The sequence below is a fragment of the Nuphar pumila genome, chromosome 6 (genome assembly GCF_984573655.1).
Source record: "Nuphar pumila chromosome 6, dmNupPumi1.hap1.1, whole genome shotgun sequence".
Lineage (NCBI taxonomy): Eukaryota > Viridiplantae > Streptophyta > Magnoliopsida > Nymphaeales > Nymphaeaceae > Nuphar > Nuphar pumila.
In genome coordinates this window covers 132,858,172-132,881,383 of record NC_143254.1, presented here as the reverse complement: position 1 = coordinate 132,881,383, position 23,212 = coordinate 132,858,172, and the positions used below count along the sequence as shown (strand labels likewise).

At 38.4% G+C, this 23,212-nt stretch overlaps 1 protein-coding gene across 1 annotated transcript in view; it reads left to right on the top strand.

Annotated features, from left to right (window-relative positions):
* Positions 1–2,955: 2,955 nt before the first annotated feature.
* LOC149836309 (phospholipase D gamma 1-like) overlaps positions 2,956–23,212 on the top strand; it is a 55,192-nt gene continuing 34,935 nt past the window's right edge. The window contains exons 1-4 of the mRNA XM_090009126.1: positions 2,956–4,987; positions 5,590–5,706; positions 21,617–21,811; positions 22,915–23,160. Coding sequence (XP_089865252.1) covers positions 3,434–4,987; positions 5,590–5,706; positions 21,617–21,811; positions 22,915–23,160 — 2,112 coding nt within the window. The 5' untranslated portion in view covers positions 2,956–3,433. The remainder of the gene's footprint in view (positions 4,988–5,589; positions 5,707–21,616; positions 21,812–22,914; positions 23,161–23,212) is intronic.

Genomic DNA, 23,212 nt, shown 5'->3' with positions numbered 1-23,212 from the left:
AATATGTGTCATTCATTTGTAAAAGAAACGTCATTTCACACTCGGCTCCTTGTCAAAAATTGAAATGCCTTGTGAGACCTGGATTCTGATTATGATGTTTGTGATTTAAGCAATGACGTCTATGTAAGCAATAATGATTTGCATTTGTATAGAAAATATTGGAATAGTATAACGCAAATTATGGTTGTAGTAACATACTATCGATTTGCGAGATATTATTTTGTTTGTTAATATCGATTTATAAGCTATTATGCTGAATTTTTGTATCGATTTGTAATATATTATGCGATATATATATCGATTTGTAACATACTATGTGTTTGCTAGTGTCGATTTGTATGATATTTGTATTTAACATACTATTTACATTGTTGCACGATTGCGGTGGCGATGTGCATATTCAAATCACTGTTCATTTAGCGATTAAAATTGAAACCACTTCGCAACGTCGTAGATGTCATTAAATCGTTGTCTATTGAATCGCTATTGTCAACACACATATATGATAAGTTGTTTTTTTTATTGGCACAGTAAATAACAACTCGATGCATAGTATAGTGCGATACAACTGACGATCATGACAAATAACATGAAGAATGATGTGAATCTAGATTTAATTTTGCATGGTCGACAAGCAGAAATCCTTTTGCCTCATAAGTGCGCGTAGTTTTCATTCTCCTTCTCCTTCTTCCTTTGATTTTTCATCTCTTCGTCATCCTTCTTCTTAATCTTTAGTTCTTTCTCATCTTTCTTATCTTCAATATCTGAAGGATCAGGCTCCGCATAATAAATATCCAACAATTTGTTCTTGTCTTTTTCATTCTCAATGTTCTTTACATAACCCTCACATATATCGGATTGACGGATGATTTCTCCAAGAGTCATCCCCTCAAACGATGAAGGCTTTTTTGTCTTACGAATTGTAGTCATTGCTAACCTGCACAACACATAAATTTAACCACATCATTGTATGTTACAATTGCTTTCTCAAGTATATATTATTACAAATTATCACATTCGTTAAACAATCACCAACATTACAAGCCGTCGTAATATTTGGTTTCATAAATAAACATCGTAGTACAATTTAGCAAAATTAAGTACAAATCGAGGTAACTTTATAATTACACATCGCTATTGCATCAAATGTATAAATTGTTGCTGCTTTAAATATATAAATCGTTGTACAAATCACACCCTTCATAAGTACATATCGTTGTAACATTTTGGCTTCCTAAGTAAACATCGTAGTACGATTTAGCAAATTTAAGTACAAATTGTGGTAACTTCATAAATCATAAATACATATGAATACTGCTTCAAACGTAGAAATAGTTGCTGCATTGAACGTACAAATCGCTTCTTCAAACATACAAATCGTTGTAGAAATTGAACCCTTCATAAGTACATATCGTTGTAAATCATAAATCGCTACTGCATTAAATGTATAAATCGTTGCTGCTTTAAATGTATAAATCATGAATCATGAATCATGAATCATAAATCATAAATCATAAATCATAAATCACTATTGCTTCAAACGTATAAATCGTTGCTGCATTGAACAAATCACTAATGTATTAAATGTATAACTCTTTGTTAATTTCAAACTTACAAATCGTTGTAGGAATTTAGCCTTCATAAGTATATATCGTTGCCTTTCACGACTCTTTTTTCAGTATGAAAATAGATGTTATTTAGCATGTATAGTACAACCACTTGTAAGATTGAGCATTCGGATTTACAAATCGATTTGTTTACATAACGAAAACTTACACAAAACTCACCTTCTAGGACACAAGTTTTGTTAATCCAACAGTAGAGGAGAAACACCTAGAAGGTAGATGCAACTGATGGTGGCAACGGTGCTCTGATTACGCTCTGACTATAACAGACGACGACAAAAGGTGCTCTAGCGGCAGCAGACGACAACAAGGGTGCTCCGGTGACAACAAACGATGACAAATGTTGCGTTGTCAAAGGGAGCTCCTATTATAACAGATAGTGCGTCGTTAAAAGGTGATCCAAAAGGTTTAGGGTGACATATTGCGGAGGAGCTCCTGTTAAAGAAGAAGAGTTTACTCCTTAGGGCAAAAATGATGATGATTTTAACCCTTTCTGGAGGGAGGATATTTTTGTCCTTTACTCGAAACGTCGTTTCACGATGCTAATGACGGGAAAGAGTGCTTGAGTATTTGCAAACTTTGGCAGAAAGATATTTTTGTCCTTTACTCGAAACATTGTTTTATGACGCTAATGACAAGAAAAGGTACTTAAGTCTTTGCAAATGCACCGAACTTTGATGCTAAGTGATGCAGACACACGAAGAAATAAGCCCCAGGTGCTTACATACGTGACACTCATTCAAAACCCAAGAACACACACCTGCATGTTCTTTGGGGAAACATATAACCTGCTTCGTTGTGCCAGATAGCTCTGGTAGTACTTGTACTTTGGGCCCGTTGGCCTAAGCCAGTCATCCAACCAGGCTGCACCTGCTAAAAGCAAGCGACCAGCGATAACGGATGGGTGAAAATAAGAAATTTTTTTAGGAAGAAAAAACTCTGACAATAAATTCGATGAACGTTGAATGAACGTCACCAACGCACTCACACGCACAGCGAAATGCGCGGAGTGAACCCATAACCTAACGTTGGCATATCTTTAAAACAGAACCGAAATGTGAAAATGATACATATCGCTAGATGCCATAACGAAGCTAAGTGCAGGTCCTCAGCTGAAGCAGTGGCATTCATCCAAAATGCAAACAGACGGCCACGATGTCGGGGCATGAGCAAAAACGCATGACCTGATCTGCTTCCGTCCTCAGCCTATCAACGCTCATAATGAGCTCACTAATTGCCGACTAACCCCTTGCGTAGTGTCACAAAGGGTTGGACGGTTGGACCCGACCCTAAATTTCCAAGAGAATGTTCTGCTGCTAACCTCAAACCCGTTGCCGATTCAGCAGCCCTCCCTTCTGCTCTCCTTCGTCCTTCCTACCTTCCCCACCAACCCACCCTTTCCTTCTCGTCCTCCTTTTTCTTCGTCAATCTTCATCTTCCTCCTTCCCATTCGATTCTCATCCTCACGCTAACTCTCCCGAACCTCGTTTCGCTAACCATTCACATTAATCCTTCGGATTTTTCAGTTTATCTTGTTCTTCAAGCTTTAGAATCATATCTCCGTTGGTTTCTTCCAATCTTTTGATCCTATTTTATCTCATTCGGTACTGTTAAGTCTGTTTAGATTTTTCGCTTGCGTCGATAACCTGTAATTCTTTTACAAACTTTCACCTTTTGTAGTCTCGAGTGTATCAACGCTAGTCTCCCGCCAAGAATTTTGCTTCGGGAAGAAAGATTCCGCCTGAATTTCGCGAGAATTCGTTCTACAGAATCGAATCTATTCGAATCCATCGTCGTTGCTGATCGGTATGGCGAATTACCACCATTCGAATTCGTTTCTTGGAAACCAGAGACCTTCTTACCCTCCTCCTGGTTCCTATCCCCCACCTGCCATGCCGCCGCCACCTGCCGCTTATCCTCCTCTGTATGGGAATCCTAATCCCCATGATAATTCACCTCCGCATCAGTACGTATTCCCCCATTCCGAACCTCAGTTTCCGTATCCGAACCCTAATCATCATCATCCCCCTCCTAGTTTCTATCCAAGCCCTCCTCCGATCCCACCGCCTTTGGGTTACCAACCGAGTTACCAGCACCAGGGGGATTTTCAGTATGCTTCTGCGTCCTACCAACACTACCATTATCACTCTGCTCAATTTCCTCACCAGGAATCGCCTCATTCTTATCAAGGGACGCATCCTTCCTTAGCTCCAAGTTTGTCCATTCACAAGCCTCCGGATTCGCCGGCCCCTTCGACGCCTTCTTCCTCTCAGCTCTGTCCGATCGACGACGTCTTGGCTTCGATCCGCATCTCTGACGATCGCCCTGCGTCCGGATCTCTTTCTACTTCGAGTTCGTTCAGCGGAATTCAGCGGCAGGATTCGGGATCAGTGCGCCCTGGGATTTACGGGTACCCGAATCATTCCTTCCCTGCGCCATCTGAAGGATCGCAGCATGGTTCAAGCTTGCAGATGGTCCCTTGCTCGCAAGCGTCTCTCAAGGTACTGTTGCTGCACGGAAGCCTTGATATCTGGATTTACGAAGCTGGAAATCTCCCCAACATGGATATGTTCTCCAAGACCATTACTGATCTCTTCAGAACGAAGGGTTCGAATCGAATTGCCGATAAGATCGACGAGAATATGCCCGGCCAGAGCTCGATGACGAGCGACCCCTATGTCTCTGTTTGCATCACAAACGCTGTGGTAGCAAGAACCTACGTGATCTCCAACAGCGAAAACCCGGTATGGAATCAGCATTCTCTCGTTCCGGTCGCGCATCACGCCGCCGAGGTGAGATTCGTGGTGAAGGACAGCGATGTCATCGGCTCTCAGCTCATCGGGACCGTTTCGATTCCGGCGGAGCAGATCTACTCTGGTGCAAAAGTTGAGGGATCGTTTCCAATTCTTGGTCCCAACAAGAAGCCCTGCAAAGCAGGAGCTACTTTGAAGCTCTCAATTCAGTATATACCCATAGAGAGGCAGACATTGTACAATCGTGGAGTGGGTGGCCTAGATCACAGAGGAATTCCTGGTACATTCTTTCCCTTGAGGAAAGGAGGAAGGGTGACCCTTTATCAGGATGCCCACGTTCCGGATGATTGTCTTCCTGCTTTGAAGCTTGACAGAGAAATGCATTACCAACATGGTAAGTGCTGGCGGGACATCTTTGAAGCGATGAAGCAGGCTCGCCGGTTGATTTACATTACTGGGTGGTCGGTGTATCACATGATTAGGCTGGTTCGAGATCCAGACTATGACACTCTAGGAGAGCTTCTGAGGGCCAAGTCACAGGAAGGTCTGAGAGTTTTGCTCCTGTTGTGGGATGATCCTACTTCAAGGAGCATTTTGGGTTTCCATACGGTCTCTCTCTCTCTCTCACACACACACACACACATATGCCATTTGGATTTATTTTTTGCAAAGTATGATTATAGCAAAAATAGTTCTGCAACATGCATGGAAGACAGAAGCTTGTTCATAGATTTGTGGATGATGGTGGGTAATGATTATTTGCCATAGCTGGATAAGAAACTTTTGTTGGAGTATATGCAAGAAAGGCCTGTGATTATGGCTAGTTGATATAATTTGGAAAATTGAATAAACTGAGATTTTCTTGAAAATTGAAATTCTTTGGAAAATATCGGGAGCATATCATTTTATTTAAAATATAGTGAGAATGTAGGTGGGAACAGGGGAAAGGGTCAGATTATTACGATTTTCACGAGAAATTCCATTTCCTTCAATGTGGGATAAAAATGTGATAAATTCAGAAGATGGTGAGATGTGCGGACTATGGCACGACTCATCCTGGATTTTGATTATGCTTTTACTTGATGATTCTCATATGGCGCTTATTTTTTTATTTAAGTTTCTTTCAAATGGATGGACGTTACTGTCATTTTATTGGCATTTTTCAGATGTTTGTATATTGTTGACTTAGTAATCTATTTTATCATATGCAGGATGGTCTAATGCAAACTCATGATGAGGAGACGAGAAAATTTTTCAAGCATTCATCAGTCCGTGTGTTGCTTTGTCCTCGATCTGCTGGAAAGCGCCATGGTTGGGTCAAGCAACAGGTGATCTTTTAAGTGGTAAAAGTATCAATTTCTTTATTGTTCCTGTTTGTGGGGCTAGTACACTGCTTTTCACTTTGAAACAGATAAGGTTCTTCACTCTTTTTCACTTTGAATCTGATAAGATTCTATTTGTAGCTACTAATTTCATCCAACCAGGGTATGCTGCAATTCATGTGACCTGTGAAGAGCATCACATTGCTCTGATGCCATCTTAGGGAAGGAGCCTGGTGCCGAAAGTATGATGCACACAGTGCCACTCATGGGGCATTCAGCTAGCATCGGACCTTTAGTTGCATACTCAGACCATATATAGCCATGTAGGAAATGATCTGCAACTTTTGTTTGATTGGTTATTTGCTGATGGCTTATGCCATAATTATTTTTTTGGGTTTAACTTTTAGTTATTGGATCATGTTAAGTTGGATTATAATACCATTAGTTCAAATGGATGGTTTCAGGACTGCTTGAACTTCGCTAATTTCCATCTCAACTCAATTTTTTTTCCTTCATCTCTAGTTTAAAATTTGGGAGTGCCAGAAGGGATAGAATTTGCCAAAATCTAGCTGAATCTCCAACTAGTTCAAAGAATTTAAAGATGTAGGGAAGTTGGACCATTTGGTCAGGCTCCAGATTCCTATCTATCCTTGTGAGCACTTTTTTTTCAAACTTCTAATAAAAGTCCCAGGGAATTTTACTTCTTGCAATCAGATGGATTGGTTAACTCATCCAGGTTCTCAGAATTCTTGTTTTTGCGTGGTATGGAGGGCTTAAACTCTTGAATTGGGAGATTTCTTCTCTTCAGCAGATCCAACGATAGCAAATGATTTGGCAAAACATATGGTTTTATCACATTTTTAAGTGAAGAAATCTTGGCTTGTGAGTCTCCTTCCATATTTATGCACGCACACTAGTGGATAGTTGTTAAATAATGATTAAATAAAATGCTACATCATGTGTAATCTCATATGTAATATTTTTCTTTTTAGTTTAGTTATGTAGTTTAGCTAGAATAGGTTTTTATTCTTTTTAGTTTTTGGCATTTTTAGTTTTTTTGAACTTTTGACTAATGTCAAAAAGCATGAAGTAAGAGATTCGTTGGGAGCCCAACGACTCCCTCTTCCCCTCTCTTGTATTATAAATATGGGGCTTTGCTCCCTTCTAAAGTATGATTTTTAGTGGGTGTTTTTCCCAGCCAATAAAATATATTTTTTTCTTGTGTTGCGGCATACCCTTTTTTGGGTATTGTGTATGAACCCTTGTGGTTCTTGTGAATGATCTCATTGGTATTTTGATTGAAGCCATTTGAAGATTCGCTTGCCTTTTAAAGATTCGCTTGGTGATAATCCAAGAACTCATCTTCTTACATGGTATCAAAGCAAGGTAGTGATCAAGCTAAATTTTTTCGGTGCATTGGGAAGCATGCCATTCAAAGTTTGGAAAAACGGTGACATTCTTTTCAAGGGTATGTGAAATTGTGATTGTGTAAAAGTTAAAAGCTTGGAAGAGCACTCGTACTCATTATCCGTGGTGGAGTACCCATTATTCTCTATCTTCTTCTTCTCTAACTCTTCTTTTTTTTTCTTTTGTTATTTCTTTACCCAAACCTTGTAAAATTGATGACAATGATAATGTCACCATTAAACTCATTAAACTCAACGATTCAAACTATGTTACATGGGCTTCAATTATGAAGCACTTTATATGGGAAAAGGGGTTATGACTATGTCACATGGGTGCGGGTGCGACACGGGTGCGGCACAATTCAAAAAAATTTGGACACGGGGACTCGGCTATATATATATTAAAAAATATATATTATAAAAAAAAATATATATATATATTTTAAATATATATAATTATATATATAACAATAAATTAACACATAAAGATTGTAAATTTTAAAGCAAAAATAAAAAAAACAATTCTTAACAACACAAACTTACAAAATATAACACATAAAAAAGCTTGTGAGTGTGATAAACAACAAAACTTATCATAAATCTGTCTCATCGTCTGAATTAGAGGGAAAAACATGATCGAGGTAGTCCATGTTGAGAGTATGTAAATTATGTTCTCCCTCCAAGTCAAAATCTTCTGGATTTACATCCCAATTTTTGGATGGTCCACAACTGCATCAAAAAATGACTATATTAGTATCTAACTTAAAACTTTGAATACAAATATTTAAATACAAACATTGAATACAAAGTAAAAAAAGTACCTATACTCTTCTTTGGTGCGGCGAGAAATTAATCGTAGATTTGAGTGAACATAAACCAAATCCTCTGCTCTTTTACTAGTGAGTTTGTTTCTTTTAATGTTGTGAATTTGAGCATATGTACTCTAATTTCTTTCACAACAAGATGATGTAGCATGTTGGGATAACAACTTCATTGCAAGACGTTGCAGATTTGGTGTCTCTGATCCATATGTTGCCCACCAATTAAGGGGATCTTCCTCGTCCCTTGCCACAAGTGCTGCTAAAGAATCAATTCTCCCAGTAAAAAACTTGCCAAACTCACTATTTACAACCTTAAACATGTGAGGATCATTAAAAAGTCTTTCCAAATATATCATTCTATTTCTTGATATCTCAGGATCTTTATTTGGAGAAACACGACCAACACTTGCTGTCAACCATTTTTTTGCGTAGTATTTTGGATTGAGAGAGTATGCCATGCAATGCAAAGGTGTATTGCTTTTATCCCATCTTCTTACTAAAACTGAATATACATGATTGTAAAATTCTGAATCATCAAGTGCATTATCTTTCTTCTCATGTTTAAAAATGATACTTTGAACTTTTTCAATCATATTGTCCCACATTTCATAAATTCTATGAAGCATGGGTACATCTCTGTCAACTTCTCTCAACATTTCCCAAATAGGCTCTGTAAATTCAACAAAATATGTAATTTTATCCCACCAAAAATCATCACAGATGCATTTTTTGATAGCTTGAGCCTTGACATCATCTTCAGTACGATAAAAATCTCAATCTTGATCAACCACCATTATCATCAATGCATTCTTGAGTTGCTTAATTCTTTTTATCATAACAATGAGAGAAGCAAAACGAGTTTCAGCAACTTTCAGTAACTTGAGATCAGAATGCCTATTAAATATAGAAAGTGCATGATGATGGTTTACAACAAAATTTCTAATATTTCGAACATCATGCTCTATTTCCTCAATCCATAAGCACATTTCATGTGCATGTGCATCATCTTTTGATGGATTGCATATACTCTTAAGTGCCAAATTTAAACGGTGTGCTGCACAAGGAGCCCCAAAAATATGTGAATATGTATCTTCACTTGGTAAATTCATTCCTGCACGACTGCAAACTGGAGCATTGTCAATAATGATTTGCACTACACTTTCTTCACTCACTTCTTTTATCACTTCGACAAATAATCTCTTTAAATATATAACATCTTTATACTCTCCAGATGCATCAACAGTCTTAAAAAAGATTGGCCCATTAAGTGAGTAAGCAATGAAGTTTATGTTAAATTATGTAATCAAACTTGTAATTTCGCATATATATTTTATATATATAAGGTAATACATATACATATATATAATATATGTATATGTATTTACCAATTATATATATAAAATATATATATTCCTAGTAAGGGTAGTTTAGGAATTTTACACATATTCTTTTTCAAGAATATATTTTTGTATTTATTTTATTTTTCTTTTTCTTTATTTCTTTTCTTTTTCGCATTTAATGCATTGTACTTGCATTGGGAGGGGCCCAACCCACTAGTCGTTGGACCCCTCCAACGGTCACATTTGTGACCGTTGGAGGGGCTCCAACGACTATGTGGAGCCCCTCCCAAGGCCTCCTCCAAGCCCTATATATATGGGCAGCTCCTCTTGTATTTTCTTAAGGGATTTGGGATTATAGCCCAACCTCTTTAGTTATTTATGAAACTTATGAGTGCTTTTGCACATTTGTGATTCGGTGTGTTATGCTTGTTGTGCACAAGTGTTCTTGGGTGTGTATGTTCACACGTTTGTTCTCAAGGTTGTTGCGTTATCAACTAAAGTATCTTGTTGAAGATACTTTTACATGGTATCAGAGCCTCGTTGAAGAAGAAGAATTGCGATTCGCCTTCCCGTGCATTCCTCGAAAAGCGTGCCTTCAAGTTTCTTAAAATCAAAGAGGATCACCTTCTTCGAGCAATATTTTAGGAGCCTCTCTTGTCAAGAAAGACACAAAAAGTAATTAAGGTACGTACTATCCATTGCATTCTTTCCTCTCTAATTGGCGAAAAAGACTCCCATTTTTCTCTTGGGTTTAAGCTTAATGGCTCAAACTATCATGTTTGGGCCGGTAATATGGAAGCCCATATTAAAGGAAAGGGGCTTTGGGGTTACGTTCATGGATCCATACCGGAACCGGAACCCAAAATTACCATTATTGAAGGAGGGGATATCAAGATCCTTGAAGGGGATGAAAGACAAAAGGCCCTTGAAGAGTATTCTAAGAAACATGATGATTGGGAAATGAAGAACTTCAAGATCTTATCTTGGATTTTTTCATCCGTTGAGACCAAGATAAACGCCAATATCATCAAATTTAAAAGGGCTTCCGAAGCTTGGGTATATCTTGAGAAAATGTACATCTCAAGAGATCTATTCCACAAGTACTTTCTCCAAAAGAGGGCTTTGACTCTCCAACAAAATGACATGACAATTCGGGAGTACTTTGCCGAATTATCCTCTATTTGGGACGAGCTCGCAATCCTTGAACCTAAATGGAGTGGTGAGGCAATCGAATTAAGGCACAAACAACTTGAAGAAGACCGGTTCTTCAATTTTTTAAATGGCCTTAGACCCGAATTTGAACAAGTTCGGTCCTCTCTTCTCTCCGCCTTCACATCCCCCTCACTTGAAGATGTTATCACCAAGCTAAGTGGTGAAGAAACCCGTATGGGGATTGGCAAAAATAATCCTAGCATTCTTGTTGCTTCCTCTACTTAAGAAGATGGTGAAATGGTTAATGCCGTGTCAAGACTGGGAAATAACATGAGGACCTATAGACCTCCTCATTTCAAGAATCAAGGGCAAGGAGGAAATGATCGGTATGGCAAAAGAGACTATAGCAAAGTGACTTGCTATCATTGTAAAGAACTCGGACATATCAAACCTTTATGTCCTAAATGGAAGAAATTGATTGCAACGGCTATGGCATCTCAAGTTGAAGAACGACCTTCTTCATCAAGTGAGTCCTTTTCACTTCAACAAATCGTAGAAGCTCTACAACCTCTTCTCAAGGGAGGTACTTTCGGAGTCGCTATGTCATCCTCTTCCCCCGGTAAGTCATCTTGGCTTTTAGATTCCGGGCATCCTTTCACATGACCCCTAGCTATTGCTCTTTTTCAAATTTTTCTAAAAATTCCTTTCCATCCTTTGTATCAACCGCGGACGGAACATCTCTTGAGATTAAAGGAATAGGTAATTTTGAAAAACAAGACTTCTTTGTTCCAAAAATTCGTTTTATCCCAAACCTTAATCTAAATCTTCTTTCCGTTTTCCAATTCACGGACCATGGCTGCGATATAAAATTTTCTTCTAATAAATGTTGGATACAGGACCGCCAGTCCGGGAGATTGATTGGGGAAGGCTCTAGAAGAGGAGACCTCTACTACGTAGATTTTTTTCAAGTTCCCAAGAGTCAATTTTGCAACGTCGTCCAAAACAAAGATATTCATGTATGTCATAAGAGATTGTGTCATCCCAATATTGTTAAAATCTCCTATTTGCCCTTTGTTAAACATCTTTGTAAAAGTGACTTTTTGTGTAATGAATGCATTCTTGGGAAAATGAAAAGTTTGCCTTTTCCTTAAAGATCCATGTTTACGACAAAACCATTTGAAATTGTCCATTCCGATGTATGGGGACCGGCTCCGGTAATGTCAAAAGGAGGATTTTCATATTATGTGATCTTTGTGGATGACTATACTAGGTTTTGTTGGATTTATTTCCTTAAACATAAACATGAAGTTTTTTCAACCTTTAAAAATTTTCACACTATGATTTCAAATCAATTCAATGGAAGTTTAAAAATCTTTAGGTCTGACTCTGGAGGAGAATATCTCTCAAATGAATTTAAGAGTTATCTTGAAAATTTTGGTATTCTTCACCAAAAATCTTGTCCGAAAACCCCTCAACAAAATGGGTTAGCCGAACGAAAGCACAGACACATTATTGAAACAACTAGGACTTTGCTCATTTCTCAAAACATTCCAAAAAATCTTTGGGCTGAGGCAGCCCTTACTTCTGTCTATCTCATAAACCGTCTCCCATCGAAAAATTTAAACAAAATTTCTCCCTTTGAAAAATTGTATGATAAAGAACCTGATTATAGCAGGTTAAAGGTCTTTGGGTGTAAATGTTTTGTTCTCACTGATAAGAATGACAAACTTTCTCCTAAAGCCATTCCATGTGCCTTTCTTGGCTATTCTGAAACCCAAAAAGGGTTTCGTTGTTATGATATCAAAAGTGACAAATTGTATGTTTCCAGAAATGTGAGTTTTTTGGAAAATATTAGTGGATTTGAACGTTGTGACCCCCATAATGAAGAAATGGATTATTCCTTTCTATTTGATTTACTAAATAAGGACGATGATACTAGTGATAATGAGTCAGATCAAAGTAACCCAAATGAATTTGAAACCGAGGAAAACATCTCCTTGCCTCCTTCGTCACATCAATCTATTGAATTACCTAGAGACCCTATCACCTACTCTCATAGAGATCAAAACAACTTTAGGAGTGCTCTTGACAGATATAATGATGCCAGTTCCAGTGCCTCTCAGAATGAAGTGATCCCTCGTAGAACTGAGAGAAGTAGAAGGCCTCCTTCTAGGTTCATCTCCTATGACTCTTTTTCACCAAGATATAGAGTCTGCCTTAGTGCCATCCACTCTTATATAGAACCTAGAAATTTTGAAGAAGCACGAAAGTGCCCTGAATGGATTAATGCCATGGACAATGAACTTGAGGATCTAAGAAGAGCCAAAACCTGAGAATTTCAAAATCTTCCTGTAGGCAAGAAAACAATAGGGTGCAGATGGGTTTTCAAAGTAAAAACTAAAAGTGATGGATCCCTTGAAAGGTATAAAGCTCGCTTGGTTGCAAAAGGATATAGTCAAGAATATGGTATTGACTATGAAGAAACTTTTGCTCCTGTAGCTCGTATGGTCACTGTTCGATGTCTTATAACTGTTGCCTCTATCAACAAATGGAACATCTATCAAATGGATGTGAAAAATGCCTTTTTAAATGACGACTTAAGCGAAGAAGTTTACATGGATGCCCCTTCTGGAATGGAGACTCCTAAGGGAAAGGTGCTTCGTCTTCAGAAAGCACTCTATGGCCTAAAACAAGCTCCCAAGGCTTGGTATGATAAATTTAACTCTGTTATGATTGAGAATGGTTTTTCCTCTTATTTTACTGACACTGCTCTATTTGTTAGAAAATCCAATGTAGGGATTGTAATTTTACTTCTGTATGTTGATGACATGCTCATCACTGGGAGTGATTCTAACGGGGTTGAGCATAAAATCTATCTTAAAAGATAAATTTGAAATGTCTGACTTGGGGTTTTAAACTTATTTTTTGGGAATTGAAGTAGCATACTCTCTTAGAGGATATTTCTTATCTCAAACTAAACTTGCTTCTGAGATCATTGACAGGTCAGGTATTACAGATGAGAAGCTTTGTGAAACTCCTGCGGTAGTAGGAGCAAAGATGAAAATTGATGATGGGGTTCCCCTTTTGGATCCTACACCCTACAGACAGCTTGTAGGATCTCTGATGTATCTGAGTATTACCAGACCAGATATATCCCATGCAGTCCATACTGCAAGTCAGTTTCAGCATGCGCCTACATCCGTTCACATGAGTGCCATCTTACGAGTCGTAAGATACATAAAGGGTACTCTAAATAAGGGAGTTTTTCTGTCCTCTTCTTCTGACTTAAAATTGATTGCGTATACTGACTCGGATTGGGGAGGTGACCCAAATAACCGTCACTCCACCACTGGCTTTTGTGTGTTCTTAGGAGACTCACTAATTTCGTGGAGATGCAAGAAGCAACAAAAGGTGTCGCTCTCCTCAACTGAAGCTGAATATCGTGCCATGGCAACTACTACCATGGAGATTGTTTGGATTCACCAATTGTTAGAAGACATGGGGATCAAAATTGAAGGACCCACCAAGCTATGCTGCGACAACAAGAGTGCAATCTACATTGCAAAGAATCACACATTTCATGAGCGGACTAAACACATCGAAATGGACTGTCACTATGTTCGTGAAGCATATCTCCGAGGAGTTATTGATCTCCCTTATGTCACGTCCGAATATCAGTTGGCAGATTTCTTTACTAAAGCCTTGTGCGCTCCGCGGTTCAACTTTCTTCTTGGCAAACTTTCGATCATCTTGCCCTAAGTTTGAGGGGAGGTGTTAAATTATATAATCAAACTTGTAATTTCGCATATATATTTTATATATATAAGGTAATACATATACATATATATAATATATGTATATGTATTTACCAATTATATATATAAAATATATATATTCCTAGTAAGGGTAGTTTAGGAATTTTACACATATTCTTTTTCAAGAATATGTTTTTGTATTTATTTTCTTTTTCTTTTTCTTTATTTCTTTTCTTTTTCGCATTTAATGCATTGTACTTGCATTGGGAGGGGCCCAACCCACTAGTCGTTGGAGCCCCTCCAACGGTCACATTTTTCGCATTTAATGCATTGTACTTGCATTGGGAGGGGCCCAACCCACTAGTCGTTGGACCCTCCAACGGTCACATTTGTGACCGTTGGAGGGGCTCCAACGACTATGTGGAGCCCCTCCCAAGGCCTCCTCCAAGCCCTATATATATGGGCAGCTCCTCTTGTATTTTCTTAAGGGATTTGGGATTATAGCCCAACCTCTTTAGTTATTTATGAAACTTATGAGTGCTTTTGCACATTTGTGATTCGGTGTGTTGTGCTTGTTGTGCACAAGTGTTTTTGGGTGTGTATGTTCACACGTTTGTTCTCAAGGTTGTTGCGTTATCAACTAAAGTATCTTGTTTAAGATACTTTTACAGTTTATCAGTGGTCGCCTTTGTATATCAGTCCACCCATTAGAAACAATCAACACTCCATGTCGTTTCCATGCAAATTTTTGGGTCTCTAACAAGTCTTCAATTCTATTTTTTTCCTCTGCAAGAATGACTGTTCTTAGTTTTTCTGAACTAGGAGCCACATAACCACTCAAATTGCAATTAGCCAAAGATGTAATCATATCTTTCCAGTATGGACTTCTAGCTACATTAAAAGGAATTGAGCTTGAGTAAAAGAATCGGCCAATCTTTTTATCAATTTCTGCTCTTGCCATGTTTTTGAATGACGCTTGTATTGTTTTATTGCTTTCCATCTTTCTTTTCTTTAAAAGCTCTTCTTGTATATCACTAGCAGTAGGAAAAGACAAATTAATCGAATCGCTTCTCATCTCTGCAATTTTCTTCTTTTCAGCTTCCTCTTGTTCTTTTTTTAATTGCTTTAGCATGTCTTTGTCAACCCCAGAACATGCCCTAATTCCTTGACCACGAATATGCAAAAAATGTGCTTTCACACGCGTATAAGAACCTGTGAAAACAGTCTTACATAAATTACAATGAAATTGCACATTCCCACCACCACCACTACTTGCTTTTACCCCTTTTGTCACAAGCCTCCAAAGTGGTTGAGAAACTTCTAATTCAGGGTTAGAACTTGAACCAAATGTATTGACACTACCGCTAGAACTCGCCATTATATCTGAAAAGTGAAAACTGAAAAAAAAATAAGTAAATAAAATAAAGTTAATAAACACTTCAAAATAATAGTAATAGGAGCTACCCCCTATCTAACGCAAAAAAGGAGGGGCAGGGCAAGCCCCTGCTGAACCTTATCCGTGCCAAGGGCTTCGCCCTTTGCCAAAAAGCCAAAGGCAGCAGGGGAAACGAGGAGGGGCCGAGCCTCTCCTCGTTTTCCTTTTGTTCGGCAGGGGTAAGAAGGAGTGAGGGAAGGAGGGGGCTCGGCTGACAGGCCGAGCCTTGCCACGCCGGACAGAAGGGAAACGAAGGGTTCGAGCCCCTCCTCGTTTCCCCTGTTGTTCGGCGGGGCAAGGATCGGCTTGTCAGCCGAGCCCCTCCTTCCCCCACTCCTACTTCTTACCCCTGCGATAAAAGGGAAACGAGGAGGGGTTGGGCCCCTCCTCTATGAATCAGAGGCACAGGGAGGGGCCGAGCCCCTCTTCTGCGAGCAGAGGGTGTAGGGAGGGGGGGGGGGGGGCGAGCCCCTCTTTTGCGAGCAGAGGGTATGGGGGGAGGGGCCTGCCTGGCATAAGCGAAACGAGGAGGGGCCAAGCCCCTCCTCTGTGAATAGGAGGCACAGAGAGGGGCCGAGCCCCTCTTCTGCGAGCAGAGGGTGCAAGGAGGGAGGCTGCGAGCAGAGGGAGGGTCGATCGACATACCTCTTGAGTGTTGATGGAGGGGGAGACAGTGGCTGCCTGTGCGTACCGTCGCCGGAGTCTGGATCGCCGATGTGGGTGTAGGAGAAAGCTGCAGGGGCTGAGGGGGAGAGGCAAAATCGAGAGAGTAAGCCCCTCCCCTTGTCGATAAACCCCTTTTAGGGTTCGGTTGCAAAAGATTTTTGGATCTGGGTGACCCGACCCGGATCCAAAATGTAATTTAAAAATCGAAATGGACGTTTTTGGACTCGGTCAAAGTTGACCGAGTCCAAAATGTGGACGGACTCGACCTCGACTCGTTGACCGAGTCCGACTCGGCGTTGATCGAGTCCGAAGCCGCACCCGAGTCCGTACTCGTGTCAGGGCGTGTCGACTCGGGTGCAACACCTCCTTCGCCGAGTCCGTGTGACATAGGGTTATGGGGATTAGTTGATGAGACCGATTTGGAACCTAAACTAATTCTCACAAAGATTGAAGGTGAGAAAAAAGTACCTCTTACGGAGGTTAAGAAAACCAAAGTTGTTACGACTTAAGAGAAAAAGTCGAAGGAATGGAGAATGGGACATGCCAAGATTATGTCTTGACTCATAAGTAGTGTGGATATCAAGAAATGTTTAAGTCTTGCAAAATTTGAACATGCCAGTGATGCTTGAGACTATCTTATGAGAATGTGTTCACTTAAAAATATTGCACATGTGTGCAATTTACAAAATAAAGTTCGAAATACAGTTCAAGGGAACAAGAGCATTATAGAATACTATAATAGCTTGTTCGAATTATAGGAGGAGTTGGCTCTTCTTGAACCAAAGTGACATTGTCTACAAGACATAGAACTTCGCCAAAATCAAATAAATGCGGAGCACTTTTTTCAATTTATAGTGGATTAAGATCAGAATTTGAATCAACCAAGTCCGTTCTTCTTCATCGAGGAAAGGTTCTCTCAATAGAAGACACAATAGAAAAATTAAGCATGGAAGAGAATAGGCTCAAGAATAGAATTACCATGAGTGATGATGACTCGGTTCTAACCGTATCTAGACTGGAAAACCATGTTCGCACGTACAAACCCCCAAATTATGGAAGGACAAATGATGAGAAACACAAAAATGAATTTGAAAAAAGGAAAGTCATTTGTTACTATTGCCGAGAACCAGGACATGTGAAAACCTATTGTCCAAAATTGAAGAAACCATATGAAAAGAAGGTTGCCTCTGTCGGACCTCCTCAAGAATCAAGTAACCATCCATTAGAAGCATGTCCTTAACACAATTAGTGAAGACACTTCAACCACTACTCAAAGGAGCATCTTCATCCACTGAAGCCGCTGTCTCTTCCGTCGGCATCTCAGACCCTGGTAAATCTCTTTGGCTTCTTGACTCAGGTGCTTCTTTTCATATGACACCAAACATTGATATGTTATCCGAATGTCATAACTCAAATGGGTCAAATGTTTTTACCGCTGATGAAATATCTCTTGAAATCAAAGGAATATGAAATTTTGAAAATGTTTTTCAAAACTCAAAAAGGTTTTCTATTCCACAAGTTAGATATATTCCTAAACTTAACCTAAATCTTTTATCTGTCTCTCAATTGTCTGACCATGGATGTAATGTTTCCTTCTCCTCTCGTGGTTGTCGAGTGCAAGATCACTAGTCAGGGAAGCTGATTGGGGAAGGCCATAGAGAAGGAGGCTTATACTACATGGATTTTTTGGAAATACCCAAGAATAAATTATGTTGTAATGTTTAAAAAATAGACTTGAATCTATGGCACAAGAAACTTGGTCATCCTAGTGTATCTAAGTTCCAGTTTTTTCCAAAGATGTTTTTTTTTGTAATTTTAAAACCTTTACATGTGAAAAATGTATTCTTGGAAAAATGAAGAGATTACCTTTTCAAGAAAGAACTTTTGTCTCTTCACATCTACTTGAGTTAATACATTCGGATGTATGGAGATCCACACCTGTTATATTAGAAGGTGGTTTTATGTATTATGTAATTTTCGTAGATGACTTTACAAGACATACTTGGATCTATTTTCTTAAACATAAATCTGAAGTTTTTTTGCACTTTCAAATATTTCATAATCTAGTCAGAAATCAATTTAAGAATGATATTTCAATCTTTTGCATCGATTCAGTGGGCGAGTTTTTATCAAAAGAATTTAAAGATTATTTGAATCTATATGATATTACGCATCAAAGATCATGTCTCTATACTCCTCAACAAAATGGTTTAGCAGAAAGAAATCATAGGCATATTATAAAAACAACAAGAACCTTACTCATTACACATCAAGTACCAAAGACTTTTTGGGTTGAAGCCACTCTAACCGCAATTTATCTTATTAATAAAATGCCATCTTTCTCATTAAACAATATATCTTATGTTGAAAAACTTTTTAAACAAATTTAAGATTATTCTAGGTTAAAGGTTTTTGGGTGCAAATGTTTTGTCTTTTCTGACAAAAACGATAAACTCTCCCCTCGTGCTATTCCTTGTGCCTTTTTAGGATATGCCAGTTATAAAAAAGGCTATAGATGTTTTGATCTTAAAACTAAAAAGTTATATGTATCAAGGAACGTATCCTTCTTGGAAAAGAAAAGTTTTTTGGAAAGTAAGAACTCTAAGAAAATAGATGAGTATTCATTTTTGTTGGACTTAGTTCCAAAAATTGATGAAGATAAATTTGTGTTCTATGAGTCTTTTTCATCAAAGTATCAAGCCTACATTGCCTTAATACTCTCTACGTAAAACCTTCAAACTATGCTGCAGCAAAGGAACAGTCTGAATGGGTCGAAGCAATGACAGCAAAATTAAAAGCCTTAGAAAAGTAAATACTTGGACTATTTAAGATATTCCATCAGGTAAAAAACCTATAGGTTGTCGATGAGTGTATAAAGCTAAAACTAAGAGTGACAATACTCTTGAGAGATTTAAAGCCTGATTAGTTGTCAAAGACTATTTCCAAGAGTATGGAATAGACTATGAAGAAACTTTTGCTTCAGTTGCTATAATGACCACAATTATGATCTTAATAGCTCTTGCTTGCTCAAAGAAATGACATATATACCAAATGGATGTTAAAAATGCATTTGTCAATTAAAGTCTGAAAAAGTGTATATGTAACCACCACCTGACATCAATATTCCAAAAGAAAAGTTTCTTCGGTTAAATAAGACTTTGTATGAGCTTAAGCAATCCCCAAAAGCTTAGTATGATAAATTTAGTCAAGTTATGCTTGATTTTGGTTTTCAATCTTGTCTTACTGACACAACTTTATTTGTTAAAAATTTTGATGCATGTATTATTATTCTTCTCCTCTACGTAGACGACATGATCATCACTGGAAGTGATAAGCAGAGAGTTGACAACATTAAAAAATTTCTCAAAACACACTTTGAAATGAGTGATTTGGGTTTCTTAAAATTCTTTCTTGGCATAGAAGTTGTTTATTCTTCTAGAGGCTATTTGGTAACTCAATCTAAATTTGCTTTAGATATTGTTGACAGGTCTGGTATCTTAGATGAAAGACAGATTGACACTCCCGAAGTTGTAAACATCAAAATGAAGATTGATGATGGAGAATCACTTGGAAATCCAACACCTTACAGACAACTTGTCGATACACTGTCTTATCTCTCTATTACAAGACCTGGCATTGCGCATGTCGTTCACACAACAAGCTAATTTCATCATGCACCTACCACTGCTCATATGAGAGTCGTTTTACGCATTATTAGATATATTAAAACTTTCATTTTTTGAGGACTTTTCTTGTCTGCTTCTTCCTTCTTAGATTTAACTGCTTATACTGATGCAGATTTGGGAGGTGATCCCAATGATCAACACTCAACTACTGGTTTTTGTGTATTTTTAGATGAATAATTGATTTCTTGGAGGTGCAAGAAGCAACAAAAAGTCTCTCTCTTGTCAACTGAAGCTGAGTATAGGGCTATGACTACAACTACTATGAAAGTAGTCTGGCTAAGGCGCTTGCTTCATGACATGGTTGTTGAAAGTACATGAACATTACGACTATGCTGCGATAACAAAAGTTCTATCTGTATTGCCAGCAACTAGACATTTCACGAACGCACCAATCTTATTGAGATAGATTGTCACTATGTGCGAGGGGAATTTCTACATGGCACCATTGATCTTTCCTATGTTTCTTCATAATATCAACTAGCAGATTTCTTTACCAAACCTCTTGCTGCTCCTTGATTTCACTTTGTCTTGTACAATCTTTCGGTTGAGGGGGAGTGTTAAATAATGATTAAATAAAATATAACATCACGCGTAATCCTTTTCTTTTTAGTTTAGTTATGTAGTTTAGTTAGATTATGTTTTTATTCTTTTTAGTTTTTGACATTTTTAGTCTTTTTGAACTTTTGACTTAAGTCAAAAAGAAAGCCATTGGGAGCCCAACGACTCCCTCTTCCCCTCTCTTGTATTATAAATATGGGGCTTTGCCGCCTTGTAAAGTATGATTTTTAGTGGGTGTTTTCCCCAGCTAATAAAATATGTTTTTTTCTTGTGTTGTGGCATACCCTTTTTTGGGTATTGTGTATGAACCCTTGTGGTTCTTGTGAATGATCTCTTTGGTATTTTGATTGAAGCCATTTGAAGATTCGCTTGCCATTTAAAGATTCACTTGGTGATAATCCAAGAACTCATCTTCTTACATAGTATCATAATGTTTGAGACTATAAATCAGTAAATTGGTAGTATTTTATTTTCTAGTTCTTTGCTTGGTAATTTTTGTAATTTTAGTATTAGTTCATCAAGATGCTGCCCCCAAGGGCTCCACACGCCTGGCTAGGTGGGTTGCTTTAAGGTGTTCAAGTTGGAGGATGTCACAAGTTTGACACCCAGGGTATGCATCCCTTGCCACAAGGTAAGAGACAATGGGAAACTATCCCCAGTGAGTGGGGATGGGGGGTTGTACTCGTGGAGGTTTACACCATGAACATCAAAACAGGGCCGCGGTCAACATGGCACCTCTTGGCCCACAACGGGATGTCTGAACTATAATAAATTTGGACAAAACTAAACACAAAAATTGTGTCTGAAATTTTATCTCTCTCTCTCTCTCTCTCTTTTCAGCTGTTGAGTTCTGGTAAGGTTGGAGAATGTCTAAGCAGCTGGGTAGACATTTTCTAACTGGCACTGGCCCTCCCTGGAGTACAGTGGCTTGTAAATTCTTCACAAGAGATGTGAAAAATGCTTGTTGGTTTTTTTACCAAATCCCTTATGAGTTTCCCAGTGGTCATACTGTTCAGGGCTGAGCTCATTAAGCAGATATTCTGATACCTGCATCTGGGACTGGAAATATTTATTGTGGTTGGCTTTGTTGTTGACAGGAAACTGGGGCAATCTATACTCATCATCAAAAGTCAGTGATCTTGGACTGTGATGCTGGTAATGGCAAGAGAAGGATTGCTGCTTTTGTTGGAGGGCTAGATTTATGTGATGGGCGATATGATACTCCAAAGCATTCCTTGTTCAGGACATTACAAACTGTGCATAAAGAAGATTATCACAATCCATCTCTTCCAGTAATTATATTCTCTCTGTTGTTTGCTTTTCCTTTTCCCTTGCAATATATTTATTTCTATTTCATTATTGCTAACGTATGGAGTGAATAGTCTAATACACTTTTTGGCCTTCCATTCTGGTTCTGGTCGATGTGACACATAATGTTATCATTTTGATTGTTCATCATGTTGATCATCTGCCTTTTCTCTTTTCCTAGAGCAACCGACCCTCTGATGAGGTCATTCTTGATACACATATAATACAGTCTGTGAAGTCTTCTAAGTTTTGATTGACTTTTAGTGGCCAGAACAATCTCCCATTGGAATGTTCATTCTCCTTAAACCTGATATTTGCTTTCTAAGCTATTCCTATTTGAAAAATTCTTGCTTATATGTATTTCTGAATCCTGGTTTGAATTCCTTGAAGCATCCCATTACTGTAAAGTTCGAAAGGATTAATCAAATGGATTTATTATTGCTTTATGCACACATTAATGAGCAACATTCACATAATCATGAATGTTATGTCTCCTTTTAAGTTTTTTGAGGCAACTCTGTGGAAGTCATTGTAATGAAGTATGCGAATGAATCAAGAATGCAAATGCATTCATAATGTCCAACAATGGACTTGGCACAAAAGCACACAAAGAGGAAATCCACTAAGGGATAATACGAAAAGGCCTTACAAGAAGGCTACACATAACAAGAATATACTCTTTTTATTAAAAGAGGAGCTCCAAAAGTCTTACAAAGCACAAGGGGGAGTGCCCCTATTTATACACTTCAAGGGACCACAAGGGGGCTCCCAATAGAGTCGTTGGGAGCCCCCAATGGTCACATTTGTGACCGTTGGGGGCCCCAACGACTCTATGGTGGCCTCCCCTATGTGGCTTAAAAAAAGAAAAATAAAAGAAAAGAAAAAAGGAAAAATACAGAAAAAAGAAAAGAAAAGAAATACCCTATCGGGTATTATGTGAAAAGACCATAATACCCCTATCGGGTATTATGGTGTATTTGAAGGAATATATATATATATATATATATATATATATATGTTAACAGTCATATGTTATAAAATCTACAATTGGGACATTCATTTTTTCGTTGTGCTTGGCCCCTTACAGGCAGGTGTGACTTCCCCAAGAGAGCCATGGCATGACTTGCACTGCAAAATTGATGGTCCTGCTGCTTACGATGTTTTAACCAACTTTGAGGAGAGGTGGTCCAAATCTTCAAAGCACCGTGGGATTGAAAAACTCAAGAGGTCTGAGGATGATTCATTACTCAAGCTTTCAAGAATTCCTGACATACTTGGAATAGCAGATACACCATGCTTGGATGAAAGTGACCCAGAGGCATGGCATGTACAGGTAAATTCGTTGTTCCTTAGAAAAAGTTGCAGGTTATTCATGTGCTTCACTG